General features: G+C 42.7%; 2 protein-coding genes across 4 annotated transcripts in view; both read right to left on the minus strand.

Annotated features, from left to right (window-relative positions):
* The window catches only part of cadm4 (cell adhesion molecule 4), a 169,119-nt gene extending 168,804 nt beyond the window's left edge, over window positions 1-315 (minus strand). For all 3 annotated transcript variants that reach the window (XM_080039232.1, XM_080039230.1, XM_080039231.1), the window contains exon 1: window positions 3-315. In XM_080039232.1, the coding sequence (XP_079895358.1) occupies window positions 3-78 (76 nt within the window). In that variant the 5' untranslated portion in view covers window positions 79-315. The remainder of the gene's footprint in view (window positions 1-2) is intronic.
* A 3,978-nt stretch (window positions 316-4,293) lies between these two features.
* LOC307259866 (CD166 antigen) lies at window positions 4,294-14,505 on the minus strand. Its single transcript, XM_080039904.1, has 7 exons — window positions 14,346-14,505; window positions 13,464-13,585; window positions 12,546-12,750; window positions 11,277-11,422; window positions 8,835-8,979; window positions 7,022-7,166; window positions 4,294-5,960 (listed from the first exon to the last, which is right to left on the minus strand). Exons 1-7 carry the CDS (start codon window positions 14,395-14,397, stop codon window positions 5,873-5,875), a joined length of 903 nt encoding a protein of 300 aa, XP_079896030.1. The 5' UTR covers window positions 14,398-14,505; the 3' UTR covers window positions 4,294-5,872.
* Between the last annotated feature and the right edge of the window lie 915 nt (window positions 14,506-15,420).

Genomic DNA, 15,420 nt, shown 5'->3' on the forward strand with positions numbered 1-15,420 from the left:
ACCAGTGCGCACCAAGCAGGCGACTGTGATGATGGTGAGAGGGACGCAGTAGTTCCACACGGTCGCGAAAGCCATCATCTCTGCCGCTGATATTCCGCCTTGATCTCTTCTGCCTCGGTTATTCCTCTTGCTTGGAGAAATTAGAGTGACATGAACCCGCAGGTTCACTCTCCGACAGCGCCTTCAGCGTCTGTGTATGTATGTGTGTGTGTGTGTGTGAGCGCGAGGGAGGGTGCGCGCGCGTGCGACTGTGTGTATTTTGTCAAGCGCTCAGTGCGTAACAGCAGGTCTTTACATAGTAATGCTCCCGCTCTCTCTTTCTCTCTCTCTCTCTCTTTCTCACACACACCCACTTTATCTGCTCCGGAATGCCTGAAATAATAATGGCTTGGCCGGTTTTTCTTGGTTACTTTACATTGTCGCCTAAATAGATTTAAACGCTTGCCAGCAGGGCGGGCCCATGTGTGTTTCGGACCAATTGCAAAGAGCCGGAGCAGGTGGAGGGGTGTGCGATTGAGAGAGAGGGGTTGGGCTTTATAAAGCAATGGGCTATAGAAGCAAGGCGAAGGAGGACGGGCCGCACCTCCCAATTAATTGAAATCAATCCGCGCTAAATATGATTGATAACTAACATTAATTTCCCGGCGAAACTAACCAATTTATTTCAAAATCAGTTCCATGGACCGAAAATTACGTGTGGCACAACGAATAAGACGTGGGAAAAAAAGAAACAGATGTTCATTGTTTGAAGAGACAATAAGGTTGCAATGCAATCAGTTAATGTGTACTCTGGAGTCGATAGGATAAAGGTATAGAGCATGCAGACTGTTGTAGTGCGCGTATTGTGTGCGTGTTGATTCACCTGAATGTCATTTACCAGGTGAGCTCACCTTTCTTTTCCACATGCTGACATGGTGGCACTATTTCTTATCTTCTGTAAGTTGGTTTCTTTATTTCGTTTTTGGGGATCACAAATGGAGGAGAGGTTGCATGTTGACTCACTCACTGCCAAGTTAAATTATGTGCAGCAGGTTTTTAGCTGTTACGAGATCAAGAGACATGACTGTATTATGTGAAATCACCTTTCTCAATATAGGTAATGGCCTGGAACAAATAACTTGTGCTATACGGACGAGCCACTCTGACTCATCTGTGGCCAGGGCGTATTTGGGTCCCGCTAAAGAAGCTCTTTAACTTTACCTTCATGCTGTGGCCACAGTTTGCCCTTAATTGCGTTTTCCAGTCAGAGAGTGCTGCTGCTCCATTATGAAAATTGTTTCTCATTCCAAATCCAACCCCCCAACATAGTGTTATACCCGTCCATGGTTATACCACGGCGATATTTTTAACCTGCGTGTTTGGCGCCCCCCGCAGGTAACTCTAGGGACAGCACGTCATGGGTATCATATCTGCTTTGGCCTCTCTCTCTCTCTCTCTCTCTCTCTCTCTCTCTCTCTCTCCCTCTCATCAGTCATGATGAATCCCCCAGGTCACCTTGGTCAGTTTGGCTCAAACTGTCAGAAAGGGTCACATGAGCAGTAAAAGCATCAAAGTGGTCTATTGGCATGAATATTAATATGTCTACCCCTTGAACTTCCGGAAGAAAAATGTTTTAACTCTGACCTCGGCTTGCGGATCTGTGTGAAATCTTAAAGGACTTATAGCTTCAGGCCTTCCCCTTCTCTGTGATTTTTCTTTCCCCACACCACAGAGTTTTAACCTTGTTTTTGTTATTGGCGAGGATGGTATCTGCCTCACTCATTTCCCCCAATTCCAATCCTATCCCATTTTTCCCTGTCAGCCTCTCTGCTGTGTGTTTGTTCCCCCAGTTGGCAGGGAGTCGGTGGCAGCGGCTGCAGCGCACCAGATGGGGCATTGTCAGGAAGTAATGAGGGAAAAAACACCTGCTTCCTCAACGAAGTGCACTCCTTCATTTTCAACCGTTTGACACAACATATGCAGGATGCACATACAAAACCAAGTGACCGCGACGAGAACAGCAGTGGGTGATTGGCATTACGGTTACAAATGCCGGGCACTTTGCTGCGTAATGGCAATGAGGTGTCATGTCTGGCATAATTCACCTTTACACGTATAGTAGGCAAGTGGACTGACGTATTGCCTATACTACCAGACTAACTGTTAACACTAGCCAGAGTGTCACAAATCAGTATCCCAGACCAAAAAATATTTCAGTCCGCTTTGTATTCTCTGCACAGCCCCTGCATCGCCCTAAGCTGTTGTCCGCTGGTTTATCCATGGAGGCCCTATCAAGGTCAAGATGTCACTGTAGACTACACTTCTCTTCCCCCAAACCAGAGCCTTGTTGTACCGTACTTCAGGGACGGCTCTACTGTGTGAAATTCCTGATACATAATCTTGTCTTTTCTAGCCAAGCGGTTGAAGCCCCGGGACCAAAAACCCACTGGGAGCACATAGCTTTTCACTCATGACTGATTCAAAGGCCAAAACAAAATGGTGCTCACTGGCATTTCACATGCAAGAGGGCCTTACAAATGTACAAAAATTGCATTTTAAACCCCCTATGGAGCTTGACAATTGTTTTTTATTATTATTTTTTTTTGTACAAGATAAGAAAAGATAAGTTTGACTTTATTTTTCATAGTGAAAATGTCTCATTGAATGTAAACTTTGAATGAACAAAAGTACTAGTGGTGGGCCGTTATCGGCGTTAACGTGCTGCGTTAACGCCAGACTCTTATCGGCGATAAAAAAAATATCGCCGTTAATCTCTTATTCCACCTCCTGTTCGGCTCAGGGGAGATGGTTCCCTCCAGGGCCGATGGCTGTTCGCCGTCGGGGTGAACCCCCTTCCGTGTGTCATATTTTTTATTTAATTTTTTTGAATCGCCAAATACACGTAATCTATATATGGTCTATTTTCATATTTAACTGGTGCTAATTATTACATTAACGCTAATTTGTGTGCGCGTAGTGTCTGCTACGTTGCATCTCTCCTCTCCTCTCTGCTCCGTTTTGTGAAGGGGGGGCGGGGCTCCACTGCCGATACACACACATACACAAGCAGACTCGGCACAACACCGGTGAGCACACACACCCAGTTAGAGAGCTAGAGAAGAGAACTACACGCAGTAGGTTGGTGTGACAGAAAGTCCAAAAGCCAACGAGTACATTATAAATGGAGTGAAGTCTACCCCGACCGTCTGAAAAGCAGCGAAAATATCCGCGTTTTTTAAATGCATTATGCACCCAACGTGAATCTAGTAGCGAGGATGCTAACGTTAGCTCTGCTGCTAGTAGCCTACTACCAGTTAATGTGCAGTTCAACACAAACATCAGCAACAGTTATCAGAGGAACATCTCTACAGCCTGCATAGATCTCAATAAATGACCCAGAGGTGTCTGACTTCACATACCATGAGGCAGTGGAAGCTTAAAAGTAAGCTACTGGAAAAGTGTTCAAAACAGCCTGTCCTGAGCCAAATTTTTAGATTTTGAATCAAATCACTCATACACACATTAAAATAATAGCCTTTAACTTTAAAACAGATTGTTGTAGGCCTAATTTTTTTTTGCAGAAAGAAGTTTTAAAGAATTGCTGTTGTAAAAGGAATAAGGTAAAACAAATAAAAATAAGTGCTGTTAAAGTTCTTTACATGATTTTTGTTTGCATAAAACATGTCTCGTTTGCAGTTATTGTAGGTTTAGAAACAAAAAAATTACAAATGTTCCAACTCAAATAATATTTGAATTATAGCCTCCACTTTCAGTATGACCCTTAACTCATCTATAATACTGTCCATGATTTGTTTATACATTGTCAATAAAAAGCAAATATAACAATTATTTGAACATGACTAATATAAAAAAAATTGTATAGGGGCCAGTAAAAATTGACTTCGGGCAAGTAGAATTCAGACCCACTTGCCCGTCAGGGCAAGTGAAAAAAAACCTTAGCGTTGAGCCCTGCCTAACAGTTTGTAAACACAAGTACATCTTGTTGAACATTATTTATTTTCATCTCCAATTATCATAGTAGAACAGCTTCCTCAAGCAGTTTGTGATGCATGTTGGAAACAGGAGATGAGCCCCTGGTCTGATGCGCCACCTGGCTTGAGAAACACGTTCTCAAAGACTTACTTTGAGTCATTATTTAGGGAGCACACACATATTATGAATGAATTCAAATGAGCCATTTTAATCTAGATTAATCTAGATTAATTCCAAAATTAATCTAGATTAATCTAGATTAAAAAAATTAATCTATGCCCACCTCTAAAAAGTACACACATTACACATATGTAGCAACACATAACAATCACAATAATATATTTTGTTTTGGTTAGTCTCACTATTTCTGGACTTGGCCCAAGTTGTTAAGTAAGCAGAAACTTGTGCACCTGGAAATGAAGTAAAAGGAAGAAGTCTGTAAAAAGGTAAACAAAGGATGGCTGCAGCAGAGGCGGGCTGTACAAGGGGTTTGAATAATCACTTTAATATCATTATCCTGGCTGTGCTCTGTGGCGCGTGCACCCGTTAATGGAGTGTCATTGTTAAACTGCCGCTTCGCCCATTATTAACGACGGCCTACGGTCAACCACACACACACCGATAATAAAACCACATAAAACCCAACATAACTTCAACAGACAAGCGTAATGAAATTCCATGCATTCTGAGCACAGTTATGGTAATAAGCGATGGTGCTGTGGCACGGCGTTAAGGGTAACAAGGCAACAGAGGGGAAAATTAAAAAAGATGAAGTTGTCGTCTCTTGATGGTTGTTTTGGGTGGAATCAAAAATAGAAGAAAAAAATATGCTCCACACTGAAGTAGAATTAGCTCTGGCCAGCATTGCCCACACTTGTAAAATACGGGGGAAAACTTCCAAGGTTACCTGACCTTACTATTATTCCAACTTCGTGTAAGCGTTAAGTTTTTATTTTGTATTGGTATGTGTGTGTGTGTGTTGAACTGACTGAGAAGGAATTTCGTGCTTACCGGCAGATGAGGGGGAAAAAAACACAAGCATGCACAGGCACAGTACACTGAGTAAAGGTCATTGCTTCAGAGTAAGGTCTCACAGACTGAAAGGGAAAAGGTTGGTAAACAAGCTGATGCAAGGCTGAGATGGCATTGGATCGAGAAGATGCGCGGCCGTGCGAGTATGCATGCATGTCTGACTTTCACCACGTCGTCAATACTCCCCCACCTCCGATGTATGAAGCAAAATCAATGGCACTCAGAGAGGACAGTAAACAACATTTTCTGAAAGCCTTTTAATATCAAAGAAATCCAACGTATGCAGTAAGATAAATAGTAGAGTGCAATGGTCTTTGGAGCCGTCACAAGATATAATTTAACCCTCTCTGACAGACACTCTGAGGCTGGTTCCCCTCGGTTAAAAGGGAAAACAAACCAACACAAAAAGAACTTCGTCCCATCGCCCAAATGGCTCATTCATAATACACAGCTGAGCAATTATATTTGTGACACAAAAGAGAAAGACACTTCTTGCAATACATAAGAATCACCCTGCATTGTGCCGCTAAGAATATACCTCACCACCATTTCCCCACTCGGTAGAATAAATGAAGAGAAATTGCCCCCCAAGATTCATAACTGCAGCATAAATCCACAAGCAAAGCAGCTTCTGTGTCTCTAAAGCAATCATTTGCCCTTCAGTTGTTGTTGTTTTCTTTGTAAAAACCCAGCTTGCTACCGATTCAAAATCCCCTTCAATGTGACCATCCATAACCCTCTATACCATCTCCTCCCCCTTTAAGTATCCTCTCTATCCCTCATTTTCTGGCCGCCCACCCACACACACACACACCCTCTTCTTCGCCTCTCATTCCATCTGCTTCCACCTGCCTGTGTGTGCAGTCACTCACACCAGAGGTTGTTTGTCTCCGCAGGTGGAGGGTAGGGACTCCACGCTGGTTTTGTAGATGGGCTTTTTCTGGGAATGGTCGTCACTTGATAGGGGGAGAGAGGAGCAAAGACAGAGGAGCGTGATTAGCAGTGTATCGACCTCACAGTGGCGCACCAGAAACAGTATAAGGGAGGACATTATAGGCCAGAATCAAGTGATGCACACACACCTGGCTGTTAACATGAAAGTCCAATATTTTTTTCTCTTGTCTCGCTCTATCTCTCTGTCTTTTTGTATGCACACATGCTTACATACACATAGCAGCATATGTCTATAGCCCCTGGTGTAAGGACTTGGTTCTGCCTCTTTTTCTTTAGACCATATGGAAAAAGAAGTTAATGAGAGAAGCTTTATGGGGTCATGTTGTACATTAGCACACTGTCAGCAACAGATTTAATGGGACTTCCACTAATGCTCTTATCTTTGCTGTAGCCTTTTTTATTTAATTTATATACTATTACAGACTTAACCTGGTGCTAATAGCCAGCCAGGGCTTTCCACACACAGGAAAATGTGTGGAGACACAGGGGAGAAGAGGGAGCATGAACCATATCAAGGATGGGTCATTTAGATCAGACCTGCTGAGATTTACTTTAATATTCAGTGTGAATAACGCTTTTTAAAACACACAAACGCACGCAGGCACTTATGTGGGGGACGGTTTTCTGCAAGAACGCTTGGAATACAACACACACACACACACACACACACACACACACACACACACACACACACACACACACACACATACCCAGACAAGGTGAAGCACACATTGCCACAAGCACCAACATACACACACACAGTAACTCGAATGGCCTTGGTTCTATCACATGAGACAGAATGAAATATTGCAGCAATAACCATATCCGTAATATAAAGTCAAACGGCGGGAGGAGAGACTGGGGCTGAGTTAGGGAAAATTGGAAGGTGAGTGTGGATAAAGCGCCATAAAGATATCAAAACAAATCACACACATTCAAGCGGGCACATTACCCATCAGACTTTTGAGTATCGTTTAAAATGAAGATCCCACATGATGAGTAAAGTGACTGCTTATTATGAAAGAGGATCAGACACACAATAGTAAAAACAGGGTTTTCTTACATGGGTCCCTTGCTGGTGTTGGCGTGCTTGGCCCTGCGGCACAGGAACACAGTCATGGAGAGGATGAAGACCAGGAGAGACACAGCCGCGGCCGAGGTCATCAACATGAGACGGGCGTTAGTAGACTCATACCAGGCGGCGTGCGCTGTGGGACAGAGCAGGCAGACATGAAGAGGAAACATGCATCACACACACACAATCAGCTAATCTAAAATTTCCCTGCCAAAGCTTCTAAAGGAACACCCCGCCGCCCCCCCCCCCCCCCCCCCCTGTTTGCTTGTGAAAGAAAAGAGTGTCTCTTCGGTGTTCATTTGTGGAATTTTTTGAACCTCATGCAGGATTTATGGTAGCAGCAAATACATGCTTTGTTTGTTCACACATGCAGTAATACCACATGTTAAGTGGATTTTAGCACCAGGAATGTTTGCAAAAGGTCTGCACACTTATTGAAATTCTCCTTCAAAGCCACAAGAGTGTAATGCAACATTTTGCTCATTATAGATTCAAGAAGGAGCAAACATTATTCCTGAATCAAAAAAACAAATTATTACTTTTTTTTTAACCTAGTGCCTCATGTGCTTCAAAGAAAATACTGGAGATGCTACGGAGCGCAGTGACCAGTGAGTCGATAGCAGCAGTAATAAGACAACTCTGCTATAATAAATAACACGCGTTGGCTTAATTGCATTTTTAGAGGTTGCATAATTTCAATGATTGAAATCACAAGGCTTATGAATGCTGCCGGGGTGAGAGGACGGTGTTTAAAACATCGCAGTGCATTAACACAGTGCAGCCATCTCACAGGTCACCGATAAAGATGATGAAGACAGATGAAATGCTGTAAATTGCATTAGCTATAATGTTGTAATAAAATTAGCCCTCCACTCGAATACAATCTTCCCTTTTCATGAGAAATAGGGCAGGTTTTCAGCCATACAGATTCAGATGAAGAAAATCTTCACCTCTGTTCGACATGCATCTACACAAGCTAACACACAACCAGATTATTAATCAAAGCGTGCCTATTACTTATTATTCGCTCGCAAAATAATGGGCTGTATTTTTTCCAAAGATTTGTTAGAAAGTCCCTCAGGTGTTTGTAAATCTCAAACGACTGATCATTTGGAAAATATAAAAATAATGAATTACATTATTTATTTATTTTGATAAAAAAAAGGAAAGCATGGCCACCAATCACCTGGTCACACATTTTAGTATGTCTAAGTTCTCTTATATCTGTGTCTCCGTGCTGCACAGCGCATTTATGTTTGACTTGATATTACTGTCAAAAGAGAAAGAAAAAAATGAAAGGTCAGGTAAAACATTGCATTTTTTACACCTCATAATGATCCTCCAGTACTTAAAAGTTGGTGCTGTTAGGTCATTGCCATTTTTTTTTATGTTTCTTTCTTTATGTTTTATTTAATTTGTCACCTTTTTTATGTGAGGCGCTCTCATAAATGTCTTCTCCTTTTTCTTTATTACAGCATCATAACTACCTTTTCTGATAAATTAGACCTCAGCCCTGTATTTAGTTCTTTTTTTTTACGGTTTCTGTGTCGCACTTGCAAATGGGAACTTCCGCATATTTTTCATGATGACCAAATTGCACCCAAACACCCGACCTTTTTGGTCGCATGTGAACGACTGATCAAAAGGGAAATGGAATGCAGTATTTCTCGTTTTGACGTTGCAGCTGAATTTCCCTATGGTTCCAAAGGAATACCAAAACCATTCATTAGAAGGAGGAAGCGGGGAAACAATGGACGCCAGGGGTTGTCCAGTTGAGATCTTTAGGTTCTGTTCTTCTTACGAGGCAGAATGGAGATGCTGATGGTGCGTTTCTTGTTGAGAGACTCCACGGAGGGATGCTCTGCCATGCAGGTGTACTGTCCTTCATCCATCACGCTCGCCTTCCTCAACGTCAGCGTGGAGGAAGGCAGGATCCAGTCGTCACCCTGACGGAGAGAAAAAAAAAGAGGGAGACATGGAAGAGAGAGTGAGAAAAAAAGAAGGACAGAAAGGAGAAAAAAATATTGGATTTGCTCCATTGGTTGCAGCCATAAGCTAATAAATAAAAGTCCTAAAAATTCAAACTGTGCTGATGAAAAATGGAGATCCCACACCATTTGCTCTTGCTCAGCATCACCATGTATTTAATATTTATTTTCAAATGTATTTTATTTGATAATTATTAAATAAATGGTAATGCTGAGCACGAGCAAAGTGTGGTGGGATCTCTTATTTTCATCCAGACATGAAAAGCGTAAAAGAGAAAGAGAGAAAAAGAAAAAGGGTTAAAAAGTGTCATTTTGGCTGACTTGTGTAAAAGAGGAAAGAGGGACAAGGAGAGACAAGAAGAGATAAACAGACAAAGTGGCAAAGGCAGGTGGCTCTAACAGAGAGACTGAAATATCTGCCTGTTTGTGTGGCCCTCTGAGAACAGCCTACCCAAGAAAGTCCCAAATGAAGTGTATTTACCTGAGCAGTAATCCCGATGAATGAACACACACACACATCGACACAAGTCAATAACCCAGATAACAACCGTCATCCCCAAAGAAATGATGCCGCAAAAACACACTGTTAACACAACGCATAATGAGATGGCAAGGGAGCACTGATGAATTGTTGACACGAAAAAATTGCAGCACTATTATGAGATAGAGCCCGACACGGGAGGAAACGAATAATAGGCCAAACACAAGGACTGGAAGACAAACAAAATGTGGAGGCACGGGATGGGGGGGAATATGTGTGTGTGTGTGTGTGTGTGTGTGTGTGTGTGTAGGGGGAGGGGTGGGGGGTACAAAAAAAAGACATTACACCATGCAAATGATTTGGCTCCTGGGAGCTGCGGAGCCTGCCAAGAAAGTCCATTTCAATTTGAATGGATCTGAATTAAGAGGATTTCCCATAAAGGCCAGGTCTGGCCAAAGCAGCATTTTGTATGCAAATCCACTGGCTCCCGAAGCACTGGCCTGTTTCTGCCTCTGTCATGCTGTCATTACCGCGGGCCAATGTGCCCACGGCGGCGGCTGTCTGTCACAGTGGACCATGCCTGATGCCACTTCTCTTCATTCCCGTCGTTCGTACAGTGGGCTTACACACCCACACACAGAGAGACACACACACACCAACACAAACATTCAGTCTCATTTGACCATTTCCTTGAATGTGTCACTCCTCCTTTAAAAAGGTCTTGTGACTCAAATAGACTGGGCATGAATAGATCATATGATTCCAACCTAATTAAGTGATGAAACTGCGCTGGCAAGAATAAGAATTCTTCATCATAAAAAATGGACAGTGCTGTTATTTCACTGAACAATGACAAAAACCTACAGCACTACATATGATAATGCAGAGGACAAATGGTATTAGCAGTATAAAATGTCCACTGAATTGGATTTGGAGTTGTAAGCTCACTTAAAACCCCGGATTAGCAGTGACCCTCTAACAAGCATATTAACCCCCCAGACAACTTATCCAGTAGAATAACAAAAGGGGGGAAACTTGGCAAACACGTCTGCCAGTCCCCAAGATACCGTCCTAGTTGCATAGCTTCCATTCACCTGCTACTAGCCTTCTGCTGCTGAACACTCTGAAAGTGTAATACCATTTTCTCCCCACATGGGGCACGGTGTGTACCCGGACTCATCAACTCATTCTCCCCATTCCACATGCCATGCTGCCACAATGGCATTTTTAACAAAGATGTCCTAATTTCCCTCGGGCAAGGGTTCTTTAGCTCAGTGGATAGCACAAGTTGAATAATTCAATACCGGTTAACCAAACACTAAAAAAAATCATTAGAAATCTATCCACATAATTGTTTTCAGGTTGACTGGCTCTTGTCTAGACCTCATTAAACTATTAATCCTCTGTAAGTGGGCAAGCTGCAATCCTCAAGCGAGCAGTGGTGGGCCTAAGACAACCGGTCACTCCTGATACGGAGCGCTTCTTGAAAAGACAGCAGCAGTGAGTTACACAGAGAGCTATTGAAGTTGTGAAGAGGAGACAGAAATAAAGAGAATGCTTGAGCAAAGCCGAGATGGAGAGAGAGAGAGTGATAAAGAGAGAGAGAGAGAGAGATACTACAACATGAAGGGGGGGGCTGAAAAATAAAGAGGTCACACTAGAAAAGGGGAGGTGGGGAGTGGATGGCAGAGAACCCGTTTTAGAAGTTTTTGGGGGAAAAAAGAGGAAAATTGAGGACACTGCCGCTGTGTGCATTCCCAACGCTTTTCCTCACGTCTTTACTCCAGAAGTAACTGGGCTCCTCTGACGAGCTGGCGGAGCACTTCACCACCACGTCGTCCCCCAGCCGCACCTTCAGCTCCTGAGGGACGCCCAGGTAGCTGCTGTAGCCTTCCCTCGACAGTGACAGCTCTCCCATGTCTGAAAACCAAACGAGAGAGAGAGAGAGAGAGGGGAAGACACACCATGGAGCATTAATGAAGCGAGAAATCCAACGTGCTAATGTGAGCTTCCTCTTCAGGGGATTCAGCCTTCTACGTGACTCAACATATGTTTGCAGCCAGCGGTGGTGGCAGCTGGTAAACAACTGAGATCTTGTGAAGTGTATGCAAGTATATTGACTCAAGTATGAATGCCTCCCGGTGGTACTGGACTGTACAGGGCGATCAATAATAATGATAATAGGTTTCATCTTATCAAAGTCTTTAGGGAGGCAGTGTTGTGAATAATGGCTCATTTTCTCTTTCGCCTCAATAGATGGCCCCAAGTCCATTTTAAACGACTGGGCTTCTCTCTTTCTCTCCCTGTGTCTCCTTCAGGCCCTCAGTCTATTCTAATCTTTGTCTCTTATTGATTCCCCCCCATGAGGCTCAAGAAGAGCCTATCAAACAGCATCACGGTCGATTTGATGGCCACTGAGTAGATAGAGGACACCGATAATCTGACCAGCTATACCACCAATGTCGTATCATGCAACTGTGTGTGTGTATCCTTCACTGATAGTCTCAAATTGCAACCCCGTACCTCCCACAGGACAATGCAAAGTCTGTGTTTAGACTGGATGTGTACTTTTCTGCAGTTGTTTTGTTGTACACCCTCACTGACTGAAGCTGCACTGAATAGAAATGTGTATTGTGCTATTAACTATTCATGCGTTTTTGACTATCCCTCACTGTGAACAAAGCTGAGTCCACATTGTCTGAAAGATTTGTCTTTACCTCCAGCATGTCGGAATTATTTGAAAAATGGAGAAGTTTCACAGCCTCTTTGTTCCGTCTCTCTTCCTAGACTATAAACCAAATGCACACACCACACACACTTCCTCATTGCAAAGTGAAACTCTTATTTGCACGTAGTAGCATGTTTATCTAGCTTGATATCAGATCCCTGCAGAAATGGCAAGTGTCTGCCCCTACACGTGAGAGCAAGACAAATCTAAGGTTTCTTCATTTTGCGGAAGGGAAACAGAATGTCACAGAGTCATTGTTACAAGGAAGCTCAGCAGAAAGTCCCCCACGCGGTTTCTCAGCCATATCAAACTCACAATGCACTTTGAAGGCCAGCGGTTGGGACCGGGAGGAGTTGTCTGCTCCGGTGCCGTTTTCGGCATCTGAGACACAGCGGTAGGGCCCCTCATAGAACCTTCCAGCATGGGGGATAGACAGGACAAGGCTGTCTGCAGTCCGCTGGATTTGCATTGAATAGGAGCACCAGGATCGCTCCCAAACCGAACGCCAGGTCTGCATGTACTGTTGATAGGGGAAAGAAAGAAAGAAAGAAAGAAAGAAAGAAAGAAAGAAAGAAAGAAAGAAAGAAAGAAAGAAAGAAAGAAAGAAAGAAAGAAAGAAAGAAAGAAAGAAAGAAAGAAAGAAAGAAAGAAAGAAAGAAAGAAAGAAAGAAAGATCATTGTTGTGATGATTGTTGCATATTTTGTAGCTAAATATCAGATTTGGGACTGATCCAAAAGTGACATAACCTCAGGACATCAGCATTCTAATGGATTACATTTCATGTGTTAAGAGTAGCCTATTTGTAATGTTCTCCACTGTTTTGAAGCACACACAAGTCATTTTGCTCATTTACATAGAGCACTTGACTGCCTATTTAGAGACAGCCAGGTATTGCAAATTAGTTTCGGCTATTAATGCAAGTGTGACGTGTGACACCGTTCAGTGTGAATTCTTCTTCTACTGTGTGGTCTAGGCTTTTGTATAGAAAAAAAACACAACGTAATAAAATGATTAATCATTGTTTTCCCACTACTACAAGAGCTACTAAAATCCCTAAGGATATGTCATAATAATTCAAACAACAAGAATAAAGCTCCAACACTGCAGTAAGTGTCTTATAAGCAAGCCTAAATAACAGGAAGAGGACATCCTGAACTTTTATAAATGTACCACTTATTTCCTCTGTTTCTTCTTACAACCACCCCACCCACCACTTGTTCCCCGTGGCTCACCTTGGAGAAGACCTCAAAGTGGACCTGGCTGATGTTAAGTTCAGAGTCTGAGTAGAGACACTCCAGTGTGATCGTCTCTCCCTCCAAAACGGGCTCGGTGGGCCCTTTGATGAGCAGAGTGGCTGTATGAGGAAGACACAGAGATTACAGATGGGGTTATTGATCACAACATGAGAAGGCAGGAGGGGATGGGGGGGGGGGGGGGTTAGGCAGTGAAGCATCCCTGGCCTGCACTGAGGGGATCGAGCTATATACTGTTCGGGGCAACACTTACAACACAACCTCTCTCATCTCCTGACATTTGTTTCTTGCTGCTCTCGCTGGAAAACTGCCAACACTCTCAAAGTCCCCATTGCCACATGACCCAGAACTTGTTCTTCCACTTTTGCTGACACAAGTGACAACACTAGGGAATGAGTCCTTCGCTTTGGGCAATATTTACTCACCAACACTGTAGCCTATAACTTGCTTCACAGGTAAAATGGGAATATTTTTCAGAACCAATTTTCTGCATACAGTAGTACACATTAGTAAATGTTCTACTCCCCAGTCCCTTGATATTTCACCAATATTTCCTGTTTTCGTCTGAGTCGCTAAGCCACAGGGGGAAACCCATCAGTACAGTGTGACAGAAGAAAACAATAAAGCCTTTTCTCTTGAGAACAGGTAGAACCAGACAAAAAAACAGAAACAAAACAAGTACACACACATACACTTACACAAAACCAAAGAAAAGCAAATGATTGAAGGCATTTGTGAAAAAAAGAGCAGAACCAGAGTTGAATATTAATCCAATAGCTCATAGCAATACATGTAGCCTATAGGCCTATGTTTTGAAGAGATTGTGTTAAGGTCCAATGAAGAAAAACAAAACATATTTACCATAACTGCCATGAACCAGGGCGACCACAGCAACGACAAGAAGTACTTTCATGACTGTGATTAAAAACGTCTCAATAGCAAAAAGAATGTGCGCACTCCAGTGCAGCTTGTAAGGTGAAATGAAAGTTGGCTCAGTATTTATCTCTAAAGAGTTGGGGGTGTGGCTTTCGTTTTTTTAAGGAAGTCGGCTCGAAATATTGTTAAGCACCAAAAGATCAATTTACAGTAGGCTATTTTATTGCAGAAATTAAATAGCTTGATAAGACTTATAATATGTCTACAGCAGTATGGCTCTATTTCTAATGAACGCTCGCACCTGAAATAATGTCCATGCGATGTGTAGGCTGAAGAAATCCACTTCACTCTCACTGCGTCATTTGTCTCCGAGTGTCAGGCCTATCACCTTTTACAGACTGAGCTTGTTGTGTAGGTCATTGTTTTTCTGGAGAGGTTTCATTTTAAAAAGACGCCTAGGCATGTCCCAACACAGCTTCTGAATACACCGGGGCGATATGTGATGCTGCACAAGCAAACATTTTACGCTTCATTTGCTTTGACCTCTGATTGATTTGCTGTTAACCAGAGCCGAAAGGAAATTTACTCCGTCAAACAATCTGAGATCGTTTGCTGTACTCCGATTTAAAATGCTTACAGGGGCCAATCCAGACTAACCTGACACAACTTCTGAAATATTAGTTTTTCACTTTCATTCTTGCTGCATCCACTCCAAGCTCAGCTGTAATAGGCCTATAGGCTACTTTTAAAATGTAGAATCTCCAAATGAATAATCTGTTTTGATCCGAGGCTAGAAAATCGAGCATATCAAACAAATGTAAAATAGCCTAAATAGATTTACACATAGGCTACACAGACTACATTTAGCTGTCATCGTTAAAACTGTATTAAACCAGTGACTGCTCATCAGGGACCTCGTTTGGAGACAGTGCTTTTTCTAAGGCAGATTATCTCTCCCTCTTTTTTAAACAAAGATAAGCAAACATAAAATAGTGCATGTCTCTAATAAAAGCAAATAAAGTCAGTGACAGGAGACAATCTCACACTATCAAACAGTAAT

The sequence above is a fragment of the Ammodytes marinus genome (assembly GCF_949987685.1).
Source record: "Ammodytes marinus genome assembly, chromosome: 13".
NCBI classification, from domain to species: Eukaryota; Metazoa; Chordata; class Actinopteri; order Uranoscopiformes; family Ammodytidae; genus Ammodytes; species Ammodytes marinus.

What these genes read in the sequence shown, in the direction of transcription:
- LOC307259866 (XM_080039904.1), bottom strand. Translation starts at nt 14,397, where the DNA reads ATGAAAGTACTTCTTGTCGTTGCTGTGGTCGCCCTGGTTCATGGCAGT. An exon ending in CCTGGTTCATGGCAGTTATG is followed by an intron (nt 13,586 to 14,345) that starts GTAAATATGTTT and finishes TTCCTCATACAG; the next exon opens with CCACTCTGCTCATCAAAGGG. An exon ending in GCTGGCCTTCAAAGTGCATT is followed by an intron (nt 11,423 to 12,545) that starts GTGAGTTTGATA and finishes TTTGGTTTTCAG; the next exon opens with ACATGGGAGAGCTGTCACTG.